General features: G+C 39.6%; 1 protein-coding gene and 1 long non-coding RNA gene across 2 annotated transcripts in view; both read left to right on the top strand.

Annotated features, from left to right (window-relative positions):
- LOC134295826 (uncharacterized) overlaps nucleotides 1-9,304 on the top strand; it is a 36,943-nt gene extending 27,639 nt beyond the window's left edge. Inside the window, exon 3 of the long non-coding RNA XR_010002424.1 lies at nucleotides 8,917-9,304. This is a non-coding gene — a long non-coding RNA (uncharacterized LOC134295826). The remainder of the gene's footprint in view (nucleotides 1-8,916) is intronic.
- Nucleotides 9,305-10,701: 1,397 nt separating this feature from the next.
- Nucleotides 10,702-22,185, top strand: ccng1 (cyclin G1). The gene is made up of 7 exons (XM_003215118.4): nucleotides 10,702-10,998; nucleotides 14,555-14,818; nucleotides 16,683-16,936; nucleotides 17,679-17,757; nucleotides 17,850-17,948; nucleotides 19,314-19,508; nucleotides 20,042-22,185. Exons 2-6 carry the CDS (start codon nucleotides 14,555-14,557, stop codon nucleotides 19,503-19,505), a joined length of 888 nt encoding a protein of 295 aa, XP_003215166.1. The 5' UTR covers nucleotides 10,702-10,998; the 3' UTR covers nucleotides 19,506-19,508; nucleotides 20,042-22,185.
- The last annotated feature ends 470 nt before the right edge of the window (nucleotides 22,186-22,655 follow it).

The raw sequence follows: 22,655 nt of genomic DNA, 5'->3' as shown, positions 1-22,655 counted from the left end.
TTAGTATTCAGTGATGTCTCTTTATACTTCAGGATTTGGTTTAGTTACTTCATTGCTGCCCTTCCAAGTCCTAGGTTACATCTACACTGTAGAATTGATGCAGTTTGATATCATTTTAACCTCAATGACTCAATGCTATGGAATCCTGGAATCAGCAGTCTTTGGCAGAGAACAGTGAAGAATAGGTAAAACGACAACTCCCATGATTCCATAGTATGGAATCATGGCAAGTAAAGTGGTATCAAACTGCATTAATTCTACAGTGTAGCTGCACTCCTAGATTTCTAATTTCCTGACTGCAATCTCCATTCCGATTTGGTATGATCTGCCACAGGTTTAATCTTACCACAACTCAGTTCCTTCAGCATTAATAGTGCATCAGCTAGATTGGCTATTTGGCATCCGAAATAATTGTCCCAGCCATGTGAAGATTGAGCAAGGTAAGGCAAATCTCAAACAATATTCAGTGTCTAATTTAAAGTTACGTATATCATCTGTGCTCATTATTTTTGTTTCCAATGCAAATCTCCCTTTGTACTTTCTTTCTTGACTTTTTTTCATGATTATTTCAAGTCTTTGTTAGTTTTTACCAATAGCATGGTGTTATCTAGCCATCTTAAATTGTTGATGAATCTCAAACTAAGTATACACTGACAACAAAAAGGAGATACAAGGGTGGTGCAGATGAACCTGCCTCACCAGGTACTGTTTTTTAAAACTAACAACATGGAGCACTATGTTTGGCCTTAAAAATGGAAAAAAAGAAGAAAGTGTAGGTTTGGAAACAATTATCCCTGGAGGTGTTTTGGGAGAAGCCTTTAAAAGGTCCCTAAAAGGTTCAAAATGTTTTTGTTTAATTATGCACAACTTACCTGACCTGATTGTTTTGCTTTGCAAGTACATATTGTTAGTTTTGAATGAAAAGTTTGCTGAAACATGTTGGACTGCTAATCTATCCCACGCTTTCTCATTTTATTCCTGTCTCTGGTGCCAAGTTTTCTGTTAAGGAAATAATGCTCTGGGGAACACATCTACTCATCACTAATTGAGAAGTATGTGTGTATGTGTGCCTTCAAGTCATCTGTCAATGAAGGGCAACTCCATAATTTGCATAGAGTTTTCTTAACCAATGAATATTTGGTTTTTGCTGCTCCATTGTGCCATGAATATGGATTTTGCCCCCTAAAACACAAACACAATTTTCCTTCAGTTCTGAAATTTCCAGTATTTCAGTAATTTAAAACTTCAATTGAACATTTAGAAATACATGTTAGCCATCCGAAGTAAAAGGACAAAGTGACCAATGAAATGCAAACACAGCAAATGTTAGGGTTCTAGGTGTGAACTACTGTAGATACTCATGTAAAAGTCAACCTCATGTATAATTCAAGGGCAAGTTTCTGGACCAGAATTATGGGTTTTGATATGACCCGTACATAAGTTGAGGGTCATTTCATGGAGAGTGGAAAGCAACTTCAAACAGCCACCTGCCCATTGTCAGTGTTGTAATTTCCCCACCCAAGCATTTAAAAAGGCCAAAAGTGGTACCTAATGTAACAAAATTTGGTCTCACACACTGGGGTACCTCTCTACCATTCTATATGATATCCCTGACTCCTATGCAGGTTGAGGGCCCTTTCATACAGTTATAGCCTCAAGATTCTATTTTCATTGCTGCAGCTGCATCTTTTGGAAACCTGGATTTTGTAGTTTGGTCAGAGGCACCAGAGAAGTTCTCCATGTGAGAAAATTAAATACCACTCCAAAAGAGCAGATTCCAAAACTCAATGAGGTGGAATCATGGCAGTTAAAGTGAACTTATCACACCATAACTTCATAATGTAAAGGGCCCTTACTGACTGCTCTTTATTAAAATACATTGTGCTTTTAAGTCATATACTGAAGATATTCTTCTACTCATTTTCTCTCTATGAATAATTTTGGAATGTGACAAGAGAAGAGGTAAACACAGAAGGCTTTGCTATCTGATTGTAAATTTTAAAAATGGGAAGCTACGTTGAGATTAATTTCAGTGTGTTTCTCCCATATTTATATTTTTAAGTCATCTATCCCACCCACTTTCCCAGCATTTCCGAAAGAAAGAAATCTGTCAGTCATGCCATGGAATAATCTCTGAAACATTGACAGTCACTTGGGGAGCAAGGTAAACTAGTTTCTAGTTAAAGCACTTGGCTACCAATCTCTAATAAATAATAGATGCCTAAGATGAGACATAAATATTAATGTCCATGCTTGACCTCTTTTTGCATGCACATGTGGGATTCTGCCTCCCTCTTTCATCGTCCCTCCCTGACTAGATTTTGTTTTAGCAACTCCTTTCATTAAACTGGCAAACCACTTTCTATCCAAAATGAATTTAAACAGCAGCTTGTATTCTAGTGAAAACAGCAATGGAAATTAAATGAAAGTTAAAATGTGGGTATGCCTCCAGAAGTAACACACAGGGGGGTTAATTGTTCATTCCAACTAGAATCAATGGTATTTGTATAATGGTATTTGTCATTGTTGTTTGTTTTATATCTACAAGTCATTTCTGACGTATGGTAACTGTAAGGTGAACCTACAATGGGATTTTCTGGGGTTGAAAGTGTGTGACTCACCCAAGGTCATTCCTTTGGTTTCCATGGCTAAGCAAGGAGTTGAACTCTGGTACCCAGAGTCATCATTCAAAGCTCACTACAGTACACTGGCCCTCTATCATTCTTGTTACATGCTGTCAAGTTGACTTCAACTTCAGGTGGCCCTATGAAAGAGAGGCCTCCAAGAGCCCCTGTTTTCAGCTGCCCTGCTCAGGTCTTATAGACTCAGGGCCATCCATAGTGTGGTCTCTCATGTCCTGCTGCCTTCATTTCTCATTTTTACAGTGACTCACATAGTTTCATGATATGTCCAAGGCATCATGTTTCAGTTTAGACCAGTGGTTCTCAACCTGGGGTCCCCAGCTGTTTTTGGCCAGCAACTACGAGAGATCCCAGCCAGTTTACCAGCTGTTAGGATTTTTGGGAGTTGAAGGCCAAAAACATCTGGGGACCCCAGATTGAGAACCACTGGTTTAAACAAACAAATGTCCTACCATTCAGCGATTGATTTAATGGCCCTGTCATGCCACCAGAAGGCTCTGAATCTACTGCGCTGCCCCTTTAAGGATCTGAGGAGGTGGAGCTTAGCCTTAGCTCCTGCTTAGCTACATGCCTCATCGTGTCATTTCATTCAGATGAATCTACAGAGACTGTAGAAGAGCTAAAGGACGGAACACTGAAGGAAGATAAACAGATGATGAATCTACAAGTTAGAGCAGTTATAGTCTGTTTTAGATTAGTTGATCTTTTGTATTAGTTATTAATTTGTTATTAATAAGGGGTGAAACTTATTAGTAAGTTTTAGGTGGGGAGTGTCATGCCATCAGAAGGCTCTCAATCTACTGCACTGCCGCTTTAAGGATCTGAGGGGGCGGAGCTTAGCCTTAGGTCCTGCTAGCTTGAAATGGCAGTTATTTCAAATTAGAAGTCTTGGGGCTTCTGCTACAACTTTTCTTCATATTAATTTCACAAGTATGTTTGGTTAGCTATTGAATGAATCCCATCACAACAGTGGGTTCTGAGAGTAGAAATCAGAATCTGGTTTTGTGCTCATTATCATATTTCATTTGAGCTGGATATGGGTTCCTATATACTCAGATTATGAACAAAGTAGTTGCTTCAGTAGTAGTAGCTACTGATCAGACACAGTATGTGTATCTATCTAGTGAGCAGTTAAATTATGTTTTATGGACAAATAAAGGTCACCTAACAGAACGATGCTTAGCCTTGCTTAGGTCCTGGCAATTTTTCTGGGGCATTAACTTCAGTAAATATGATTTCAATATATGGTGGCATACAACCAGTGGTTGTATGTAAGGAATACATCTAATCAGTAAATAAATAATTTAATTTTATAAGTCCCCCCCCCCACTCCTAAAAGAAAGAGAAAATAGCAAGTGAGGGTCTATTCCATCGATCTGTTAGTCTGGATATTTCCCTCTCCCTCTATCTGTTTATATCTATCCATCCATTATCTATCTATTACAATGGTGAAATCCATAAAAACCTACTTATATCAAAGTGCAATAATGAATAAGCATCTATAAGAAATATTGCATGGGTATTTATTTTTCTTAAGGATCTTGTGTATTTGCTTGCTAGGAACTGAGGCTTAAGAGAGATTTAATTCCAATTGAAGAAGACCCATTGAATCAATAAAAAGTACACAAGTCTTGCTTTATCAGTTTCCTGTGGATGTGTTAGTTCTACTGAAGTTAGGTCTAACAATTGGATTTAGGTCCAAGATGTTCAAAGAACTTTGTTCATCCAAGTATCACATCCAGGCTTTTTACAGATAGTAAAAAATCTTTTTTATCAAAATAATTGGTGTAGATTAAATATTACTAGTAGTCATAGAAATGATATTCCAGGAAAAAAAGGGCTATAGTTGCTGCATAAACTGCTCTCAGTCTTTAAACAATTGTCCCTGACACAGAAATAACAATGGCTTGATCGACTAATCACAGAGAACAATAATTTGCATAGATGCAATTACTAGGAAATAATTATACATTTAGAATGCAAAACATGCCTGTCGCTCCTAATCAATGCACAAATGAAAAATAATCAAACAGTTCAGATTACACACTGAACAAAAATCCTATCCAGTGAATTGCCAAGAGGTTCGAACACATCAAATAGCAATTTGTGAGCTCAAAGATAATTTTAAATATAAAAAGTTATGTGGACTAAAGGAACATGTATTTGAAACCTGATTTCCACCAGCAGGGTGCAATCCTTTGAAAAGTTCTTACGTCCCAGGAAAAATGAACAGTATTTGCACAAGAGCAAGATTGATCCTATCATTACGTAGGATGAGGTGGCCATCTCAAGTAACATTCTTGTTGCCATTGCAGGATATCGCCAATTCCTTGCTTTTAACATTATTGTATTTGTATGGCAACATACCCTTGAGATGTCCTAATTCAACAGGGACAGTTCCAATTACCGTATACAGTAGAATCTCACTTATCCAACACTCGCTTATCCAACGTTCTGGATTATCCAACGCATTTTTGTAGTCAATGTTTTCAATATATCATGATATTTTGGTGCTAAATTTGTAAATACAGTAATTACTACATAGCATTACTGCATATTGAACTACTTTTTCTGTCAAATTTGTTGTATAACATGATGTTTTGGTGCTTAATTTGTAAAATCATAACCTAATTTAATGTTTAATAGGTTTTTACTTAATCTCTCCTTATTATCCAACATATTCGTTTATCCAACATTCTGCCGGCCCGTTTACATTGGATAAGAGAGACTCTACTGTATATTCATGTGCAAGTCAACCTTGTGATGGAGACGTGGTTTAAAAAGAGAATTTTCAGAGATACTTCTAATGACTATAAGTCCCATATGTTCTGATTGAATGCTATTTGACCTAATTTGCAAAAGGCTTTAGTGTGGCCTATGTTTGAGAGAAAAACACTGATGTTTGGGAAAAAAAAGTTGTTGCAGAAAGGGAGTTACTTTTAGATCAGGACTAAACTGGTTAGATAATACTCCCTAGGTTTCCCAGCCATGTTGGACTTACGCTTGCAACATAAGTAGATAAGCAGGTGCTGTGATCAGGGTCAGAAAACATGAAAGCACCATTGTCTAAAGAGTCACATGTTGTTACAACAAAGAAAACCAATGGAATTGCATGATAGTTAAGATGCTTGTGATGTAGCCAATATTAGAATAGGGTAATTGATCTTTGAGAACCAATAAGAATATGTTTTCTACTTTCTGTAAAAGTGATAAAAAGCATTGCAACCTATTTTCAGGTTGCAACAAATACTTTGATTGCATTGCTGTATGCATTATTTTGTCGTTATTGCTATGGCCACGCAATAAATAGCTTTTTTGCAGTTTGAAGGTCCAACTTTCATGGTGTCCTTCCTTGCCCTCTCCACTGGAAGGAGCTCCTGCTTTTGACTTTGGATTAAGAGAAGTATTTTTGCATCTTTGCCCCTTCACTTGTATATGATTCAAGGGCAGATTTGGGGGCCAAAATTATGGATTTTTGTACAACCCATGGAGGGTCATTCTGCAGAGAAGGGAAAGCACCAATGCTGGCTCAGGTGCCTCTTGCATTTCCCTTTCTAGGCATACAAAAAGGCCAGAAGCGATGCCATGGGTATAGTAGAGGGCATATATATAGTGAGAGAATAGGGGACGGTAGAGGGGATTGGTGCTTCTTTTAGGTTCTTCCAGGGTGGCCTGAGCTCTTGCCTTTTGCCACTGCACTCAGAGAAGCCGATGGTTCCTGGTTTTTTATGTGTTAAGGTAAAGTACCAACATTGGCCCATGGATAAGTCAACTCAGATTTTAGGTGGTGATTTTTGACTACAATTTCTAGATTTATTCATGAGTATATAGGATAATCCCCTACCATGTGTTTTTTTCAAAGAAATTCAACTTGTAGTGATTTTCTTTACTGGTTTTCCAGCTGCTCAGGTTGCTACTAGGATAATCTTATTCGTTTTTTGAGAGCCAGTATGGTGTAATGGTTTGAGCATTGGATCACAACTCTAGAGAACAGAGTTTAAATCACTATTCAGGCATGGAAACACACTTGGTGACTTTGGGCAAGCCCAGCTTTCAGAGAAAATCATGACTCCTCTGAAAAAAATCTTAGCTGTAACCTGTGATTTGCCATAGATCAAAAACAACTTGAAGGCACACATTAAAAATGGCCCATTTTTTCTCTTCTGCTTTCACTTTCTTGCTGTCTTCTCTGATTAATTGAATTGCTGCAAACTGAGTTCAAAATACAAACATATTTTGAACTCAATTATCTCAACAGGGAAGAGAATAGAGGAGGGTGTGGAAACTTGCCCTTTCTAATCAGCTCGGGAAAAAACAAACTGCTGCAGCCTCTCCTAACTTCTGTGTTAACTTCCTTGTAAATAACTTTTCTCCCATAGTGACCACAACTCCAATATCGCTTGACCACATGTTTCATTTAGACAGTGCTGGAGGTTATGTTGCAAGAGAAGGAAAGAAATGTTTGTCAGACATTCTGCTTTAAAAGCTTTACTTGGGGGTGCCATTTTCTGTTTTGCTTCTAGCAGCAAAATGTCTTGGGCTCTTCTTGCACAAGAACACACTCTCATTCATTACAATGGCGCTTCTCCAAGACAACTACCCAAAGCGTTATGGCCAGTACCAATAAAACATGATGATTATATGCTCTTTTATTTGACCTTAATTGGCCCAACTGTTGCTCCCTGTGCGCGTGCATGTGCACACATTAATATCTGTGGCAAAATTCAGTTCAGGAAGTAAAATGGGTAATGTATGCACAACATTTAACTTAATTGTGCTCAATTCTAGTCTCCTTCAATGCAAATGGTGTTCTCAGAGGCATAAGAAAAGCTGCCATAAATGGTGTTTAACAGCTGAAAGACAGAATTATATGCAATCACAGCTGCTAGTTACAGAATTGCTACTTTAAGACTGCAGCTGTTTGATTATATCCATTTTTAACTTATTAGTCAATCCTCATTTTCAGAACACAGCTAAGAAACTGTCATTCTCTTCCAAAGAGGGAAATTACGGCTTAACCCTAATGAACCGCAGTCTGTAATAGCGTTTGCGCTGTCAGCATTCTTTCATATTTTGCCGAACCAAATGCCTTCACAAGATGCCAGCTATAGTTGAAAAAGAAGTTCAGCTTCTAGTGATTGCTTTCTCTGGTTCTCCAAATGTTTCAGATTACTAACAGGACAATGCTATGCATTTTTTGCTCAGAAGTATGTACCACCAGGGCTAGCATGAGCATTGAACTACAACTCTGGAGACCAGGGTTCGAATCCTCACTTGGCCATATGAACCCATTGGGTGATCTTTGGAAAGTCACACTCTCATCCTCCGAGCGCAAAATCCATTCTGAACAAATAATGCCAAGAAAACATACAGGGAAATTCCTATTATATTCAGTGAGCTTGTTGTCTGGTATCACACACAGGGTGCATCTACACTGTAGAATTAATGCAGTTTGATTTTAACTGCCAAGACTAAATGCTATGGAAACATGGGGGCAGTAATTTTCCAAAATCTTTAGCTTTTTCTGCCAAAGAGGGCTGGTGCTTCACCAAACTACAGTTTCCAGGATTTCGTTGCTTTGAGCCTTGGCAATTAAAATTGTGTCAAACTGCATTAACTCTACAATGTAGACACACCCTTAGTTTGAGTTGGGCACCCACAAAAGCAGAATCTCCAGGTCCAAAAATGAATGACATAGCAACTTTCTGTCCTGTGTTGAGGTTGTTACTGGAAAAAAAAACTTCTCAAGCCTCTTCATACTAGAGAGCTACAGGCACGTGTCAATATCCCTATCCTGAGTATGATGGCCTCCTGGCTTCAGGGGTTCCTGAGTGAAATGGATTATGATACATTTCAATCTGGCTTCAGACTTGACTATTGGACAGAGGGAGTTTTGGTCAACTTGGTGAATGAACTGTATGGTGGATAGAGGAGTATGTCTTTGTTGATTCTGCTGCACTTCTCAGCAATTTTAATATCATCTTTCATGGTCTCCTTCTGAGCTGGGACTTAATGGCAATAGTTCCCCTCCTTCCTGGAGGGAGAACTCAGAAAGTGATGCTAGGGAATTCCTGTTTGATGCCCTGAAACAGAGCTTGTGGAGTCCCTCCTGGTTTGTTTTTGTCCCCTGTGCTGTGCATCTTCTACATGAAAGAACTGAAATATTATCTAGAGTTTTGGATTTCAGTGTCACCAGTGTGTTGAAGATACCAACTCTCTCTCTCTCTCTCTCTCTCTCTCTCTCTCTCTCTCTCTCTCTCTCTTTCTCCCACAGGTTCCATGGGTCTGAACAAATGTCTGTTGTCACTAATGTACTGGGCCAACAAGTTGAAACTTAATCCAGGGAAGACAGAGGTGCTCCTGGTCAGTTGAAAGGCACAATTAAAAGTGATGGACATGACCCATAAAGCCCTATAACACTTAGGTCCAGTTGATTTGAAAGACTGAATCTCCCTGTATAAAACCATTCTTAGATCGTCTTATCGGCACCACAGATCTGTTTGGTGAGGACACAGGAGGGAGCCTTTTCAGTGGTAAACTCCCTTCCATGGGAGCTAGGTTGGCCCCTTCCCAGCTCTCCTTTTGCTGGAAACTGTTTTGCTCAAGCACGCTTTTAATATCTAAGTGTTTGCAGGTAGTAAATACTCTAAAGCAGTGATTGTCAACCTGTGGGTACCCAGATGTTTTGGCCTTCAACTACTGGGAAAGGGTTTAACCCCCAGTGGTGCAATGGATTAAATCCTTGTGCCAGCAGGACTGATGACTTGGAAGATTGGGTTTGCTGACCTGAAGGTTGCCGGTTCGAATCCAACCCAGCGAGCGCACAGATGAGCTCCCACTGTCAGCTCCAGCTCCATGCAGGGACATGAGAGAAGCCTCCCACAAGGGTGGTAAAAACATCAAAACATCTGGGCGTCCCCTGGGAAACGTCCTTGCAGATGGCCAATTCTCTCACACCAGAAGTGACTTGCAGTTTCTCAAGTTGCTCCTCACACACACACACACACACACACACAGAAAACAGTAATGCTCATCAGCCCTAAGAATCACTGCTAATGCTTGGGGGTTATGGTATATGTAGTTCAAAAACATTAGGCCCTTCCCTAGAACAGTATAGATCAGTGGTTCTCAACCTGTGGGTCCCCAGATGTTTTGGCCTTTAACTCCCAGAAATTCTAACAGCTTGTAAACTGGCTGGGAATTCTGGGAGTTGTAGACCAAAACAGCTGGGGAGCCACAGGTTGAGAACCACTGCTCTAAAGGTACCAGATCTCATCTGATCTTAGAAACTAAATGGGGTCTATCAGGTTGGCACTTGGATGGGAAACTGCCAATGAATATCAGGTGCCATCGGCTGTATTTCAGAGGAAGGAACTGGCAAAACAATCTCTTGAATTGTCAAAGGCTTTCATAGTCGGAATCACTGGGTTGCCGCGGTTTTTCGGGCTGTAAGGCCATGTAGAGAATGCTACTGAAACATGGCCATACAGGCCAAAAAACGCAAAACAACCCAATCTCTTGAGTCTTCCTTGCGTAAGAAAACCCTATGAAATTAATGGGGTCTCTATAAATAGAGAGGTGACTGGAGGGCACATAGCGCAGCCACACTGTAAAATAAACGCAGTTTGATACCACTTTAACTGTGCTGGCTCAATGTCTTGGAATCCTGGGAGTTGCCGTTTTGTAAAGTTTTTAGCTTTCTCTGCCAGAGAATGCTGGTTTTCCACCAAACTACAACTCCCAGGATTCCATGGCATGTCGTCATGGCGGTTAAAGTTGTGTCAAACTGCATTTATTCTACAGTGCAGATGCGCCTACAGTCTTCAGGAGTTCTGCATGTCAAAACGAGCGCCTCAGAACTGAAGTGATAGACGCATGCGCTTTGCGATCCTACCATCAGAACAGAGACAACCTGCGGCACCGATTGGAAACCAGAAGTTAGAGGGCGTAGTGAATTTACAATCTCCCCTTTCCTCTATGATCCCGCCCTCCCTTTGAAGCCTCTGCTGGAGAAGTTGAGGCTTCACCTCTGACGTACTCAGAGCAATAAGCCAATGGCGGCGGCGATAAAAGCCGGGGGGCGGAGCTTGCGGGTCGGCGACTAGATTGAGCTGGAATGGGAAAGAGAAAGGAATGGGAGAAACTTTTGAAGGGCAGGCAATTACTGAGAGCAGCTTGCTTCGAAAAGAAGAGTCCAAATGAACTGAGTTTTTGCTTGTTTGTAATATAGATGATCTGCACAGTGTGTGCTATTCATGTATTCATTTTGATTTAAATTAAATCATTATTCTTAATTCTGGAGACGCCCAGCCTTGCTCCCACTCAGTGCTGTTTTGCTCCTTCTGCGGAATACAAGGTAGGTGCTGGGAGGCTATGGGTCGCCCATGGGACTCCCAATTGGGACTAATTGGGACTCCAGCGCGGAGAAAAGGCCAGGAGGGCAAGTCCGGGCATGTCTTTGCTCGCCTTGGGCCGCAGCAGTTGGGGGAGAGCCCAAGGCTTCGGCAGGCGCTACTCCTGGCGGGCATCTTCTACACTGCAGGATTAAAGCGGTTTGACACCACTTTCACTGCCATGGCTCGGTGGCATCCCGGGGTCTGCAGTTTTCCAAGGCTCTTAGCCTTCTCTGCCAAAGAGGGCTGGTGCTTCACCAAACTACAGCTCCCAGGATTCCATGGCCCTGAGCCAGGGCAGCTAAAGTGGTGTCAAACTGCGTTAACTCTATAGTACAGATGCACTCATACTTTGAGTTGGGCACCCGCAGAAGCAGAATCTCTAGGTCCAAAAATTGGAATCCAGTGCAAAAAGTGGAGGGACTACTGTAGTGACAGCAAATCTTATATATAGGATTTAATACTTCAATTATTATTATTATTATTATTATTTCACTTTATTTATTTAGTGTCCCTTGTTTTGGAATAGAGTAGACTTTCAGTTAACCAGAACTCAATCAACCTTCAAAAAAATCAAAGAAATAGTACTTAAAAGTAAAATAAAATAAATATTTAGCGCAGTGGTTTGCAACCTGAGGTCCCCAGATGTTTTTGGCCTCCAACTCTAAGAAATCCTAACAGCTGGTAAAACTGGCTGAAATTTCTGGGAGTTGTAGGCCAAAAACATCTGGGAATCTCAGGTTGAGAACCACTGGTTAGCGGATATCTAAGTTTGTCCGCTGAGCTGCTGAACTTGCTGACCGAAAAGTCGGTGGTTCGAATCTGGGGAGGGGTGAGCTCCCGCTGTTAGCCCAGCTTCTGCCAACCTAACAGTTCAAAAACATGCAAATGTGAGAAGATCAATAGGTACCGCTCCAGTGGGAAGGCAATGAAGCTCCATGCAGTCATGCCGGCAACATGGCCTAGGAGGTGTCTATGGACAACGCCGGCTCTTCGGCTTAATGGAGATGAGTAGCGTCGAACATGACTAGACTTAATGTCAAGGGAAACCCTTTACTTTTAACCTAAGTTTACGTTAGGTTTGTCATTATTTGTCTTGCTTTGCGTTCAATGACTGTATTTCAATATTAATATCAAGCTAAGATAATGATGATTACAGTATGATATAGTATGAAGTGTAGTATTAGTTAGGCCTATTTTAATAGCAACTTTCAAGCAGCTAGAAACTACTACTGTATTATCCGGCATCTACCAATCCAGTTAGCTGAGAGGCCACTGTACTTGGTACCAGAAGTATTTTAGTTTTTGGAATATCTGTACATACATAATGCAATGTATTAGGAATGACATATAAGTCTAAACACAAAAATAATATGCACAAAGCAAGGTTTGTGTGTAAGCAAAGACGCCGCTATCTTAGCCCACCCTTGAGAACAGTTTTGGATTTGGGAAGTGTTTTGGATTTTTGAATTCAACCTCTTGAATGTTGGGTTCATTTACTCCATCAGTAGAATCATGTGGAATACATATTATGGTTTTAACAGTTTTACGTATCTATGTTTTTACCTGTATTGCTTTGGCGCCAGGCCAAAGCAATCGCTCCGCGCGGCCTTCCGTGTCCGTGGGGTCGATTGGAAAGCCTGCGCACGCCCACAGGCCCATCGACCATGCTTTTTGGGCGATGGGCCTGTGTGCGTGTGTGGGCCTTCCAGTCGCCCCCGCGGACGGGTGGCTGAGCGTGTGTGCTCCCCAGTGGGCTGCCGCCGCCAGCGGTATTTTTCAGCGATTTATTTGGGGGGTGGGGCGCGCCAAAATTCTGGTTGCCTACTCCCCAAAATTACCTCGGGACGGCTCGCTCTGTTCCTTCATAATTCCTGGAAAATTTCGGGCTGAGAATCATAAATGTCCTTTTCTAGACTTCAAATTTCAGGATTCCATAGAAGGTTGCCGTGGTAGTTGAAGTGGAGTCATAGCTCTATAGTTGCATAGAGTGAAAGTGTAAACCAGTGTTTCTCAACCTGTGGGTCCCCAGGTGTTTTGGCCTACAACTCCCAGAAATTCCAGTCAGTTTACCAGCTGTTAGGATTTCTGGTAGTTGAAGACCAAAACATCTGGGGACCCACAAGTTGAGAACCACTGGTGTAAACACACTTCTTTATGATGTGAGCACTCTTCATATTTCTTGAAATTTTGGAGCCATATAACCTGTTTGTCAAAGAGTGATGATCTTAAATGTATACTCCCTTTAATTCGATTGAAAACTTCCTTGGAGGCTGCATTACAAATACAAATGTAGGATGCCATTGTAATACTTAACATGGAAGCCGTTTCTGAGCAGGTGCTAGAATAGTTTGAGGCAAGGCTGTTAGAATAGTTACTTCTGTCCTGAGGGCACATCTGCCCTGTAGAGTTAATGCACTTTAACACTCTTTTAAATGCCATAGCGTGATACAATGGAATCCTGGGGGTTGAAGTTTGATGACACAATTTGGCAGAGAAAAACAACAACAACAATAATAATAATAATCATCATCATCATCTTTATTTGTGTTCCATCCTATCTCTCCAAGAGGACTTGGAGCAGATTTCAGCAGACGAAAAGGCAAATATTCAATCCTTTGTAAACCCTATCTCCATTTCCATTTCTAGCCTCCGCTGTGAACTTTACTAATTTAGTACAATCTAAAATTAATTAAGAACCTGACCTAAAAGCCTTGTAAAACTACAGCTCTTTTGATTTCATAGCATTGAACCATCACAATTAAAATTGAGTCAAATTGCACCAGTTCTACCCCGTTCATGCACCCATGTACCTTCCTAGCCATCTACAGAAGCTGCACCAACTGAATAATGGTGCTATTTGAAGGCTTTTGCCAGTCCACCAATGAACTTTTATCAGTTCTCTTTTCACCCCCCCCTCCCCCCCACACACACACCTTTTGAATTATCTTGGTCACTCTGGCTTTGGAAAGCAAATCTGGAAACCCAATAAAACAGGTATTGCCACCTTTGGGTGACATTTCTACAGCAAGAAAAGAAATCTTTTTGCTTTTCACCTGTTGAGCTGTAACTCCCAGCATTCTGGCTCTATAGCAGTGGTTCTCAACCTGAGGTCCCCAGATGTTATTAGCCTTCAGCTCCCAGAAATCCTAACAGCTGGTAAACTGGCTGGGATTTCTGGGAGTTATAGGCCAAATGCATCTGGGGACCCCAGGTTGAGAACCACACTAATCTACAGCATTGATGTTCTGTTGCATATATGTTGGACCATTTATTTATTTATTTCCTACATTTATATCCCGCTCTTCTCAACCCGAAGCAAACTAGAGCCATATTGGCTGGGGATGATAGGGATTGTAGCCTGGAATATCTGGAGGGCATAGGTTTGCAGAATGGTTGTTCTATTCTCTTGTTAGTTGCCTTGAAACTTGATGGCAGAATCGAATATGATTCTCATGCGGCTTGACATGTACATGCTTCGCTGTAGGCAATTATTCTAAACCAAGTCTTGTATTTCAGATGATCGAAACATTTGCCACAAGTGAAGCTCAAGAACTGCTGCATCAGCTGAATGTGTTACTGGAACAGGAGTTAAAATGTCAGCCAAAGTTTTCTGGCCTAAGAATAATTGAATCTGCTCATGATAACGGGCTTCGAATGACTGCGAGATTGAGAGACTTTGAAGTGAAGGACCTCCTTAGTTTAATTCAGTTCTTTGGCTTTGGTACAGAGACATTTTCTCTTGCTGTGAATTTCTTGGACAGGTTTTTATCAAAAATGAAGGTAGGTCTTTAGATTACTATTTTATAAGCCAATTTATCTCTGCTTTTGTATAAGGCTTCTCAGATATATGGGTTTCTAAGACTTCAGCTGCTGGGGAGACTTGCATTCAGTGCAGTGTTGATTTATCATCTTGTGTGCAGTTATGCTGTGTAAATCAATCCTATTAACTGGAATCAAGGCTTGGGTTTTTCAAAATCATGTCCTCTGTCTCTTTCAAGAAGTATTGGATAAATTCCCCATGGAACACTAATAAAGTACAGTGTCTGAAAAATCACGCTTCTAGTTTTCTTAAAAATAGGTATACAAGTACAGCTTGGTTGTGAACACCGAAATGCATAATATTGAATGGAATGTGCACTAACTTTGATTTGGATTATCTGTCATCACACATGGCTAAGGTTCTCATTTGCTGGCTGACCTGGAAGGGTGTATGGAGTCAATAATTGCTGGTAACCTTAACGGTTTTCTGGACCAGCATTTCAATTTGCTTTTTAACATCTCTCTGTTCAAGAGGAAGAGGTATTACAGCAGAAGGGGACAACCTTTCACTTTTCAGATACTTTAGATTACAACTCCCATAATTCTGGATCACTGCTATGCTGACACTGGCTTCTGGGAATTGAGGTGGAAATGGAGAGCTGAAAGACCATTCTTGGATACAGGCTATGCAGCAGACATATTAATCACAGGTCTCCTAAAAAGGCTATTTGAACAATTTCCAACACTAAACTGACAGTGGCGGAAGAGCTGACTACAATGAGAATCTCCAGACAGATAACTCTAGAAGTTGGCATATTGTGTGCCAGTGCTTGATTTCAGCTCAAATGTCAACTACTGCTGAGTATTTTTGTATGCCTTTTCCTTTAAAGTATGACAGGATCACAGTGGGAACCTGGGTGAACTGCTTCAAAAACACTTCAGCCTTAAATGATGCTGCATTTGATCTTTAGTCTGACCACCTATCTTGGCATAAAACTGGAAGGTGGTCTTTGTGATAGATGTCCTGTTGAAAAACCTGATTGTACATAAGCAGCTTGCCTCATGGTATGTAATTAGTACCTACTGTAAATTACCAGATTTCACTGGGTTGTTGGGAAAAGAATAAAGAGATTTTCTGTAAAGGATACTTCTGTCGGTGTGTCTTGGCCTGATGGGGCCACATAAGGAGACTGTGAAATTATTTAAACTCCTGGCAAAGATGGTTCTGCCCAGCACAGAGTGTTTAAAGTAACCAGAATCATCCTCAATTGCATTCATCTGATACATTTTTGAAAAATATCACTTGAGCAACTCAGTGTTACATGTTAAGCACACACTATTCTTGCAGTGGTTTTATCAATAGTCGCAAAGGATTAAGGCATCTATATAATGGCAGATACCTGGTCAGAATGTTGAACATTAAGAAAAGTTTATATTTCCAAAACAATGTGGCACATTATAAACCTCAATTAAATGTTAATGGTACATGCATTTGCCTGGGGAAATATTTACATAGCAAATCCAGTGAACTCAATGGCATTTAACATTAGCCATGACTAACTTTCTGTTGATTTTTATGACATTCTTACACTGCAAGACTAAGTGAATCTAACCCAAAATGTTGAAAACACCTGTTACTCAACCAGCATGTTGAAGTATAATGAAAACTTAAGAATGGCATGGTTAGCTGACTTTTAGACTATGTATAAAAAGAAACTGCTGTACTTTAACAATCCTATGATATTGAGTCAAAGTTCCTATTGCATTTAGTGGAATTAACTCTAAGAATCTGTTTTTTAGTGTTGTGAGATATTGTAAAACAGTTAAAGTTGCACATAATTGTCCTTGAAAAAACCTTCAGCTCTCATGTCCCTTTATCTTCTAGGTGCAGCCGAAACACTTGGGATGTGTTGGGCTAAGTTGCTTCTACCTGGCTGTGAAAGTGACCCAAGAAGAGAGAAATGTTCCACTAGCCACAGACTTAATCAGAATCAGCCAGTATCAATTCACCATTTCAGACCTCATGAGGATGGAGGCGATTCTTCTGGAGAAGCTTTGTAGGAAAGTGAAGGCAACAACCGCCTTCCATTTTCTGCAACTTTTCCATTCAATCCTACATGGTAGCCTAAGTTGTGAAAGGTGAGTCTCTCTTTCAGAATGAATTTAGTATTAGCTATTACTTTAAGGAAGTTGGGAAGCATGGAGCTGGAGAACAATTCCCATGAGTTATATTGCAAATAGTGTTTCCTCACTACTTCGTGGTTCGCTTTTTGTGGATTCGCTGTTTCTCGGTTTTTCAATAAACTCTAGAATATTATAAATCATAAAAAATTACAATTTACAGCCTAAGGAAGGGAGGAAGGAGAAGCCAAAGGGAGAGAAAGGGAGCCGAAGTGGCAATGGGAGGAGAAGGAGGCAATTTATCAACACACGATTGGTTGATAAAAACTTAAAATAGTGTATAACAACAAAAATAATGTATAAATATTAAAATAAATATAACGTCCCTACTTTGCAGATTTTCACTTATTGTGGGTGGTCCTGGAACATAACGCCTGTGATAAGTGAGGGAACAATGTATATATTGTTGCAGGATAGCAATTTAACTAGATATAAAATCTGCAACCAGAAAATGAGCGTAAAATTCTGCCAAAGTTTTTCGCTATCTGATTTTAAGGATTATTGGTGATTTTAAAAGTTCCCAAATACCTTGTGCGAGTCAATGACTAAATGCTATTTTTTAATCAGATAGCAAAACATTAGGGCACATATTGAAAATCTTGATGGCTACTTGGAGACTTAATTCAGTGAATTAGTACTAAAGTTATCAAAAGTATTCTATTCTTGCAAGCAATTGAACCAGGCCATGTTTTTCTCACAGGAAAAGTTACCTTAATTTAGAGAGACTGGAAGCCCAGCTGAAGGCATGCCACTGCAGGCTTATTCTTTCTAAAGCAAAGGTAAGAATCCCGACCAGCGCTTTCAAGAATTCTGCTGGAGCTTGACAGAACTGGTTGATCATTTAATTTCAATTGCACTGTCTGTTTCTCAGCCGTCGGTGTTGGCTCTTTCAATAATGGCCCTCAACGTTGAAGAAGAAAAGCTTCTGGAGCTGGTGGAAATGATAGAAAGCCTTCGAACATATTCCAAGGTAGGCTATACTTAAAACACATTGAGAAATTATGTAAGATTGCATCACTTTGCTAGTTTCGTCATCTTCAAAATTACTATTTTGCAACTCCAGAAAATATTTTCTTCTGCTGGAAAGCTTTCTTTTGTTAAAAACCTCAGTGTTTCTTGACGGTGCAACGACTTTGCAGCCAAAACATGTAAGTCTTTGAAAACAAAAAAAGCAAGTGATCATCTACTAGAGTTTTCCAAACATTTCATGTTGGTGACACACTTTTTAGACACACATTATTTTACAACACAGTAATTCAGTTTTACTACCAAACCGGAAGTCAAACCAAACCCTGATAAGATAGACACATAACTTGTAATAATTAGATTTTTTTGTGGGGATACAGCATATCTCATGAAATCTTTTCGTGTGTGTGTGTGTGTGGTGTGTGTGAGAAAGAGCGAGAGCGTATATTTCCAAGATTTGTGTAGTAGCAATGTGTAGCAATATGTAAATAGATGCACGATTTTTTTAAAAAAATGTATAACTACTAAGGTTTTTCATTATGTTTGCGTGACACACTAATGTGTTGTGGCACACATTTTGGAAAGCTTTGATCTATTAGAATATGAAATTTTGTCTTCTAATTTGCTAAGATTTCACCTGCATTTGATCAGCATAACATCCAATATTACATACAACTCCCAAATTACGAGGAGGCCTCTCCTTTCCCTCCCTGCCAGGAAATCTTAGTGCTCAGCCAAAATGTGTTTGTATCTCTCCCTCTTTTTCCTTTCCTTTATGTCTCTCCCCAGCTTTCCTTTCCTTCACAGCCTAAAACAAAAACCGGTACCTCACTGAATACATGCAATGCAATAGAGCTTCCTAATATCCAACTGTCTTGTGTTGCACGTCCCTAAGCACTAAACCATCTATGGCACCATTCAACTTTTCTGGAAATACTTACTGCTTGCAGAATGGTTTGTTGGTTAACATGAAATGGGTACTGTTCCCTAGAGTGTCTGGTATTTCACAAATCCTGTGGTTCCTATTTGCTCAAAGGAATAGTACATTGGAGATAATCTTTCAAGATATAGTACTACTTCAGGCTGAAAGTATGTTTGCAATAACTTGTTCAGACATTTCTCAGGGCCACTAATGCTGTTTGAATAAGGACATCAAATATGTAGAAGCTTGATAAATGCACAGGGTGGCCTAGAAAGCTTGCCGAGTATAAACGTATGCTGTATATTATCACCTGCCAGTTACATTGCTCGCATCAACTAGGACTGCCTAGTTTATATCATAAGGATAGGCATGCATCTAGCTGTCAGCATGTTTCTTCAAGGTTTTGTGTTGTATTGATTGACCTTTATTTTCACATTTGCCTTCAAGCTAAGTGGCAGAGAGCTCTCACTTTGGAAGGAACTTGTCTCAAAATGCCTCTCAGAGTATTCCTCAAGCAAGTGCTCAAAACCAAATGTTCAGAAGTTGAAGTGGATAGTGTCTGGTCGCACAGCAAGGCAGCTAAAGCACAGCTACTATAGAATAGCCCATCTTCCCACTATCCCCGAAAGTGGTCTCTAAAAGGTGAGTGATTTTTCAAAATTATGCTTTGTGGTTTGGGTCTTAGCATACAAGTCCTCTTCAGAGACATGCTGTTCATGATTTCTGTAGAATCCTTAACTGTCCTTACCCTGTAAGGTAGAATGACCCACAATTTGATAAGAAGTACCTCTGCTTATGTTTTCCCAAGAATATAGCAATTGCACTATTGTAATTTTTTGAATAATATTTTAGCATAAAAGGAAACACAGCTCATTCCTGCCTGTCTTAATTTGGCAACCTTCAGATATTTTGAGCTACAATTCTCAGCTTTTCTGGCCAATTATGAGGCTGGTAAGAACTGAAGTCCCAAATATTGTGAAAGGCTGTTGGGAATGATTGACTGGATATAGAAAAAAAAAGCTAGTTGTTCAGAATGAATAAAATTGCAGTAAAGGTCATGCAGATATTTTTGTGCTGTAACATTTTGTCAGTCTTAAAATTAATATGGGTCTAGTAAGCAGTATTGCTTAAATTAGTACTTGTAATGAGAGTTTCCTTATTCTTTTTGGCTACAGACAGCTCTGAAGAAGAAAAGATGCATCACTGACCTCCAACGCGGGTACAACCTTGAGGGCTAAGATCTTATTTAAAGCAGACTGTTTTGAATGCCACTGACCATAGTCACCACGTATTGAGTGCCTTTGACTCATAGGACTCTACTGCACATTCACTGATGAAGAAAATGAAGATGTACAGAATGATGCATCAATCTCAAACATAGATATGGCAGCTAATCCAGTGTTTCATGCTAACCTACCACAAATTTGTTTGGTTCAAAACATTTCTGCTTTATACAGCACTTTATGAATTAGTTACTGGCTCAAAATGAATAAGTGCAGTCCGACGCGGTAATACAGATTTTGACTTTTGCAATATAAAATTGTGTGCATAGTACATTAGAGGTTAGAGCACTCCTAGCGCTCTGAGGCTTGCTTGTTTAGATGTGGCCCACGGTATTTTTAAAAATTATATTGGAAGAAAGCAACAAAAAAATAGACTTTATCTGGAATGCTATAGCTGCTTGAATCAATGATCCGCTATAGAAGTTTGAAACTATTATTCAACTTCTATGTCAGCATTGAATACGAAAGAGAATCGATACATGTTCGCTAAAATGAAATGTTCAATATATGTAGTGCATTTGCACAGCACTAAGATATTACATAAAGAATGCTCGGGATTATTTTAATATGAGAAGACACAATCACTTCCAAATTCTAGCAAAGCACTCTTTGCAAGGACAATTATTTCTTTTATAAAGAAACTAGACAAAAATAAGCTTAGTTCAGATTGTAGGACACACACCAGTTGAGAATGTTGGCAACATCTTAAAATAGAAGCAGACATACAATCTGAGTTGGGAGATGTATATTGGGGGGGGGGGGGGGGGAGAGAGAGAGAGAGGTTGGGTTGAGTTCATTGAAATCACTGGGTCAAATTAGTTGTGAGGACTTCACTCTCAATAATTTCAGCAGGTCTTTTCTTGGGTTATCTTAATTAGGATCTAATCCTTGTTTGCATGTGGCTATAATTATCTCAAAGCCTTTGTAGCTGAAAGTGGAAGAGGCAATATTTTCCTAACACGTTTTTGTAAACATGGTAGTGGTTTTTAGGCAGCAGTTTAGTGATTGATTTGTAGAAAGCCATTAGGCGTAAAAAATCAGCGATTTTTTTATCACTGATTTTAGTACTGCACCTCAGAGAAAGTATTAACTAATGGAATGCCATTTTTCAGTTTAAAATGTTCCTAGTTGATAGTAAATTGTATGTGAAGGAAGTTCTACCAGAAAATACTTTTTGATGCTGATGCAAATGGAACATAGCCAAGATTTCTTCCTCCATGGTGAACCAGCCCATTTTTAACTCAGGTTGAATGCTGAGCTGGGGAAGCTAGAGTTAGCTTTGTGGTTATCTGAACATTGACAACAGTACTGTATTAACTTACCTGTGTTATTCAGCACCGTGTATTAAAATGTGTAGTATCATCTCAGTTCTTGCAATAGGCACTTTTCCCTGTTATGCTAAATCTGACCAGCTAAAAACCTCTGGAAAAATTGTTACACCTCCAACACTTTAAGACTTTCTCATTACTCTGTAACTGCATTTCACTCATGACTGAGGGCCCTTTCCCACTTTGTAATTATAGTGCTATCATCCACTTTAAGCACCATGATAGCCTATGGAATCCTGGGATTTGCAATTTAAGAAGGGGCATTGAAAGGTTCACAGCTAGAGTTCCTCTGGTGCCTTCAACCAAAAAGCCCCAGGATTCAATATGATGCATTACAATTGTATCTGCATGGAAAGGCCCAGAGATATTAAGCAGAATTACTGTAATATTTACAAATAAACAGATGTAAGGACTCTTTCTTCATCCAGGTGTAATCCAGGATGCCTTCACACATCTACCTCATTACAGCCTGCTTGTTAAAACAAACTGGCAGGATGTTTCCTGCAGCTACTTTGGATTTGTAAGTGACCACACTTGTTAAAACTTCCTCTTGTGCCTTTGCCATCTGTACATACTAGATTGGGAGAGAATGAGAATGCAAAAGGAAGCATTCAGTGTGAAAGAAAAAGTGTTGTAATTATAAAAAGTGTCATTGTATTTTGTAAGCAGCAAGTGCACCTTTCAATAAAACCTTGAAATTAAATTGTATGAATTTGTTTGCCTCATTTTGGTGAACATCAGCTTTAAAAAACTCATAAGATGTTAGTGAAATTAGGCATTTTATCTATAATTTCTAAGAGAAGCCAATGGACACCACTCTTCATACCCATTATGTTTACATGTAACAAAGATGAGACCTAGCATCAGAGACTCTGTGTTGTATTTGTTCTACTTTTTTCACTGAACACAAAGCATTCAGATTCAAATGTAAATGTGGATGCTCAGAACAATTTGATTTCACATTGTGGCTGTTGTGAAAAACTAGAACAACTTAGTATACGTGGCTTTGTACCATTTCAATCAAATTTCACACAGAAAATGAGTCAGATTTTCTATTTAAAAACCAAGCCTTTTGCTTCTCTGCTCTTGTAGTAACATTGGGGTTATAAACCGGCATCATGCCAGTGTCTACAACCAGCATACTATTTCCTTGTTATTGTAAAGGAATGGGGAAAACA

The sequence above is a fragment of the Anolis carolinensis genome, chromosome 2 (genome assembly GCF_035594765.1).
Source record: "Anolis carolinensis isolate JA03-04 chromosome 2, rAnoCar3.1.pri, whole genome shotgun sequence".
Taxonomy (NCBI): Eukaryota; Metazoa; Chordata; class Lepidosauria; order Squamata; family Dactyloidae; genus Anolis; species Anolis carolinensis.
This window is presented reverse-complemented; position numbering and strand designations above follow the sequence as displayed.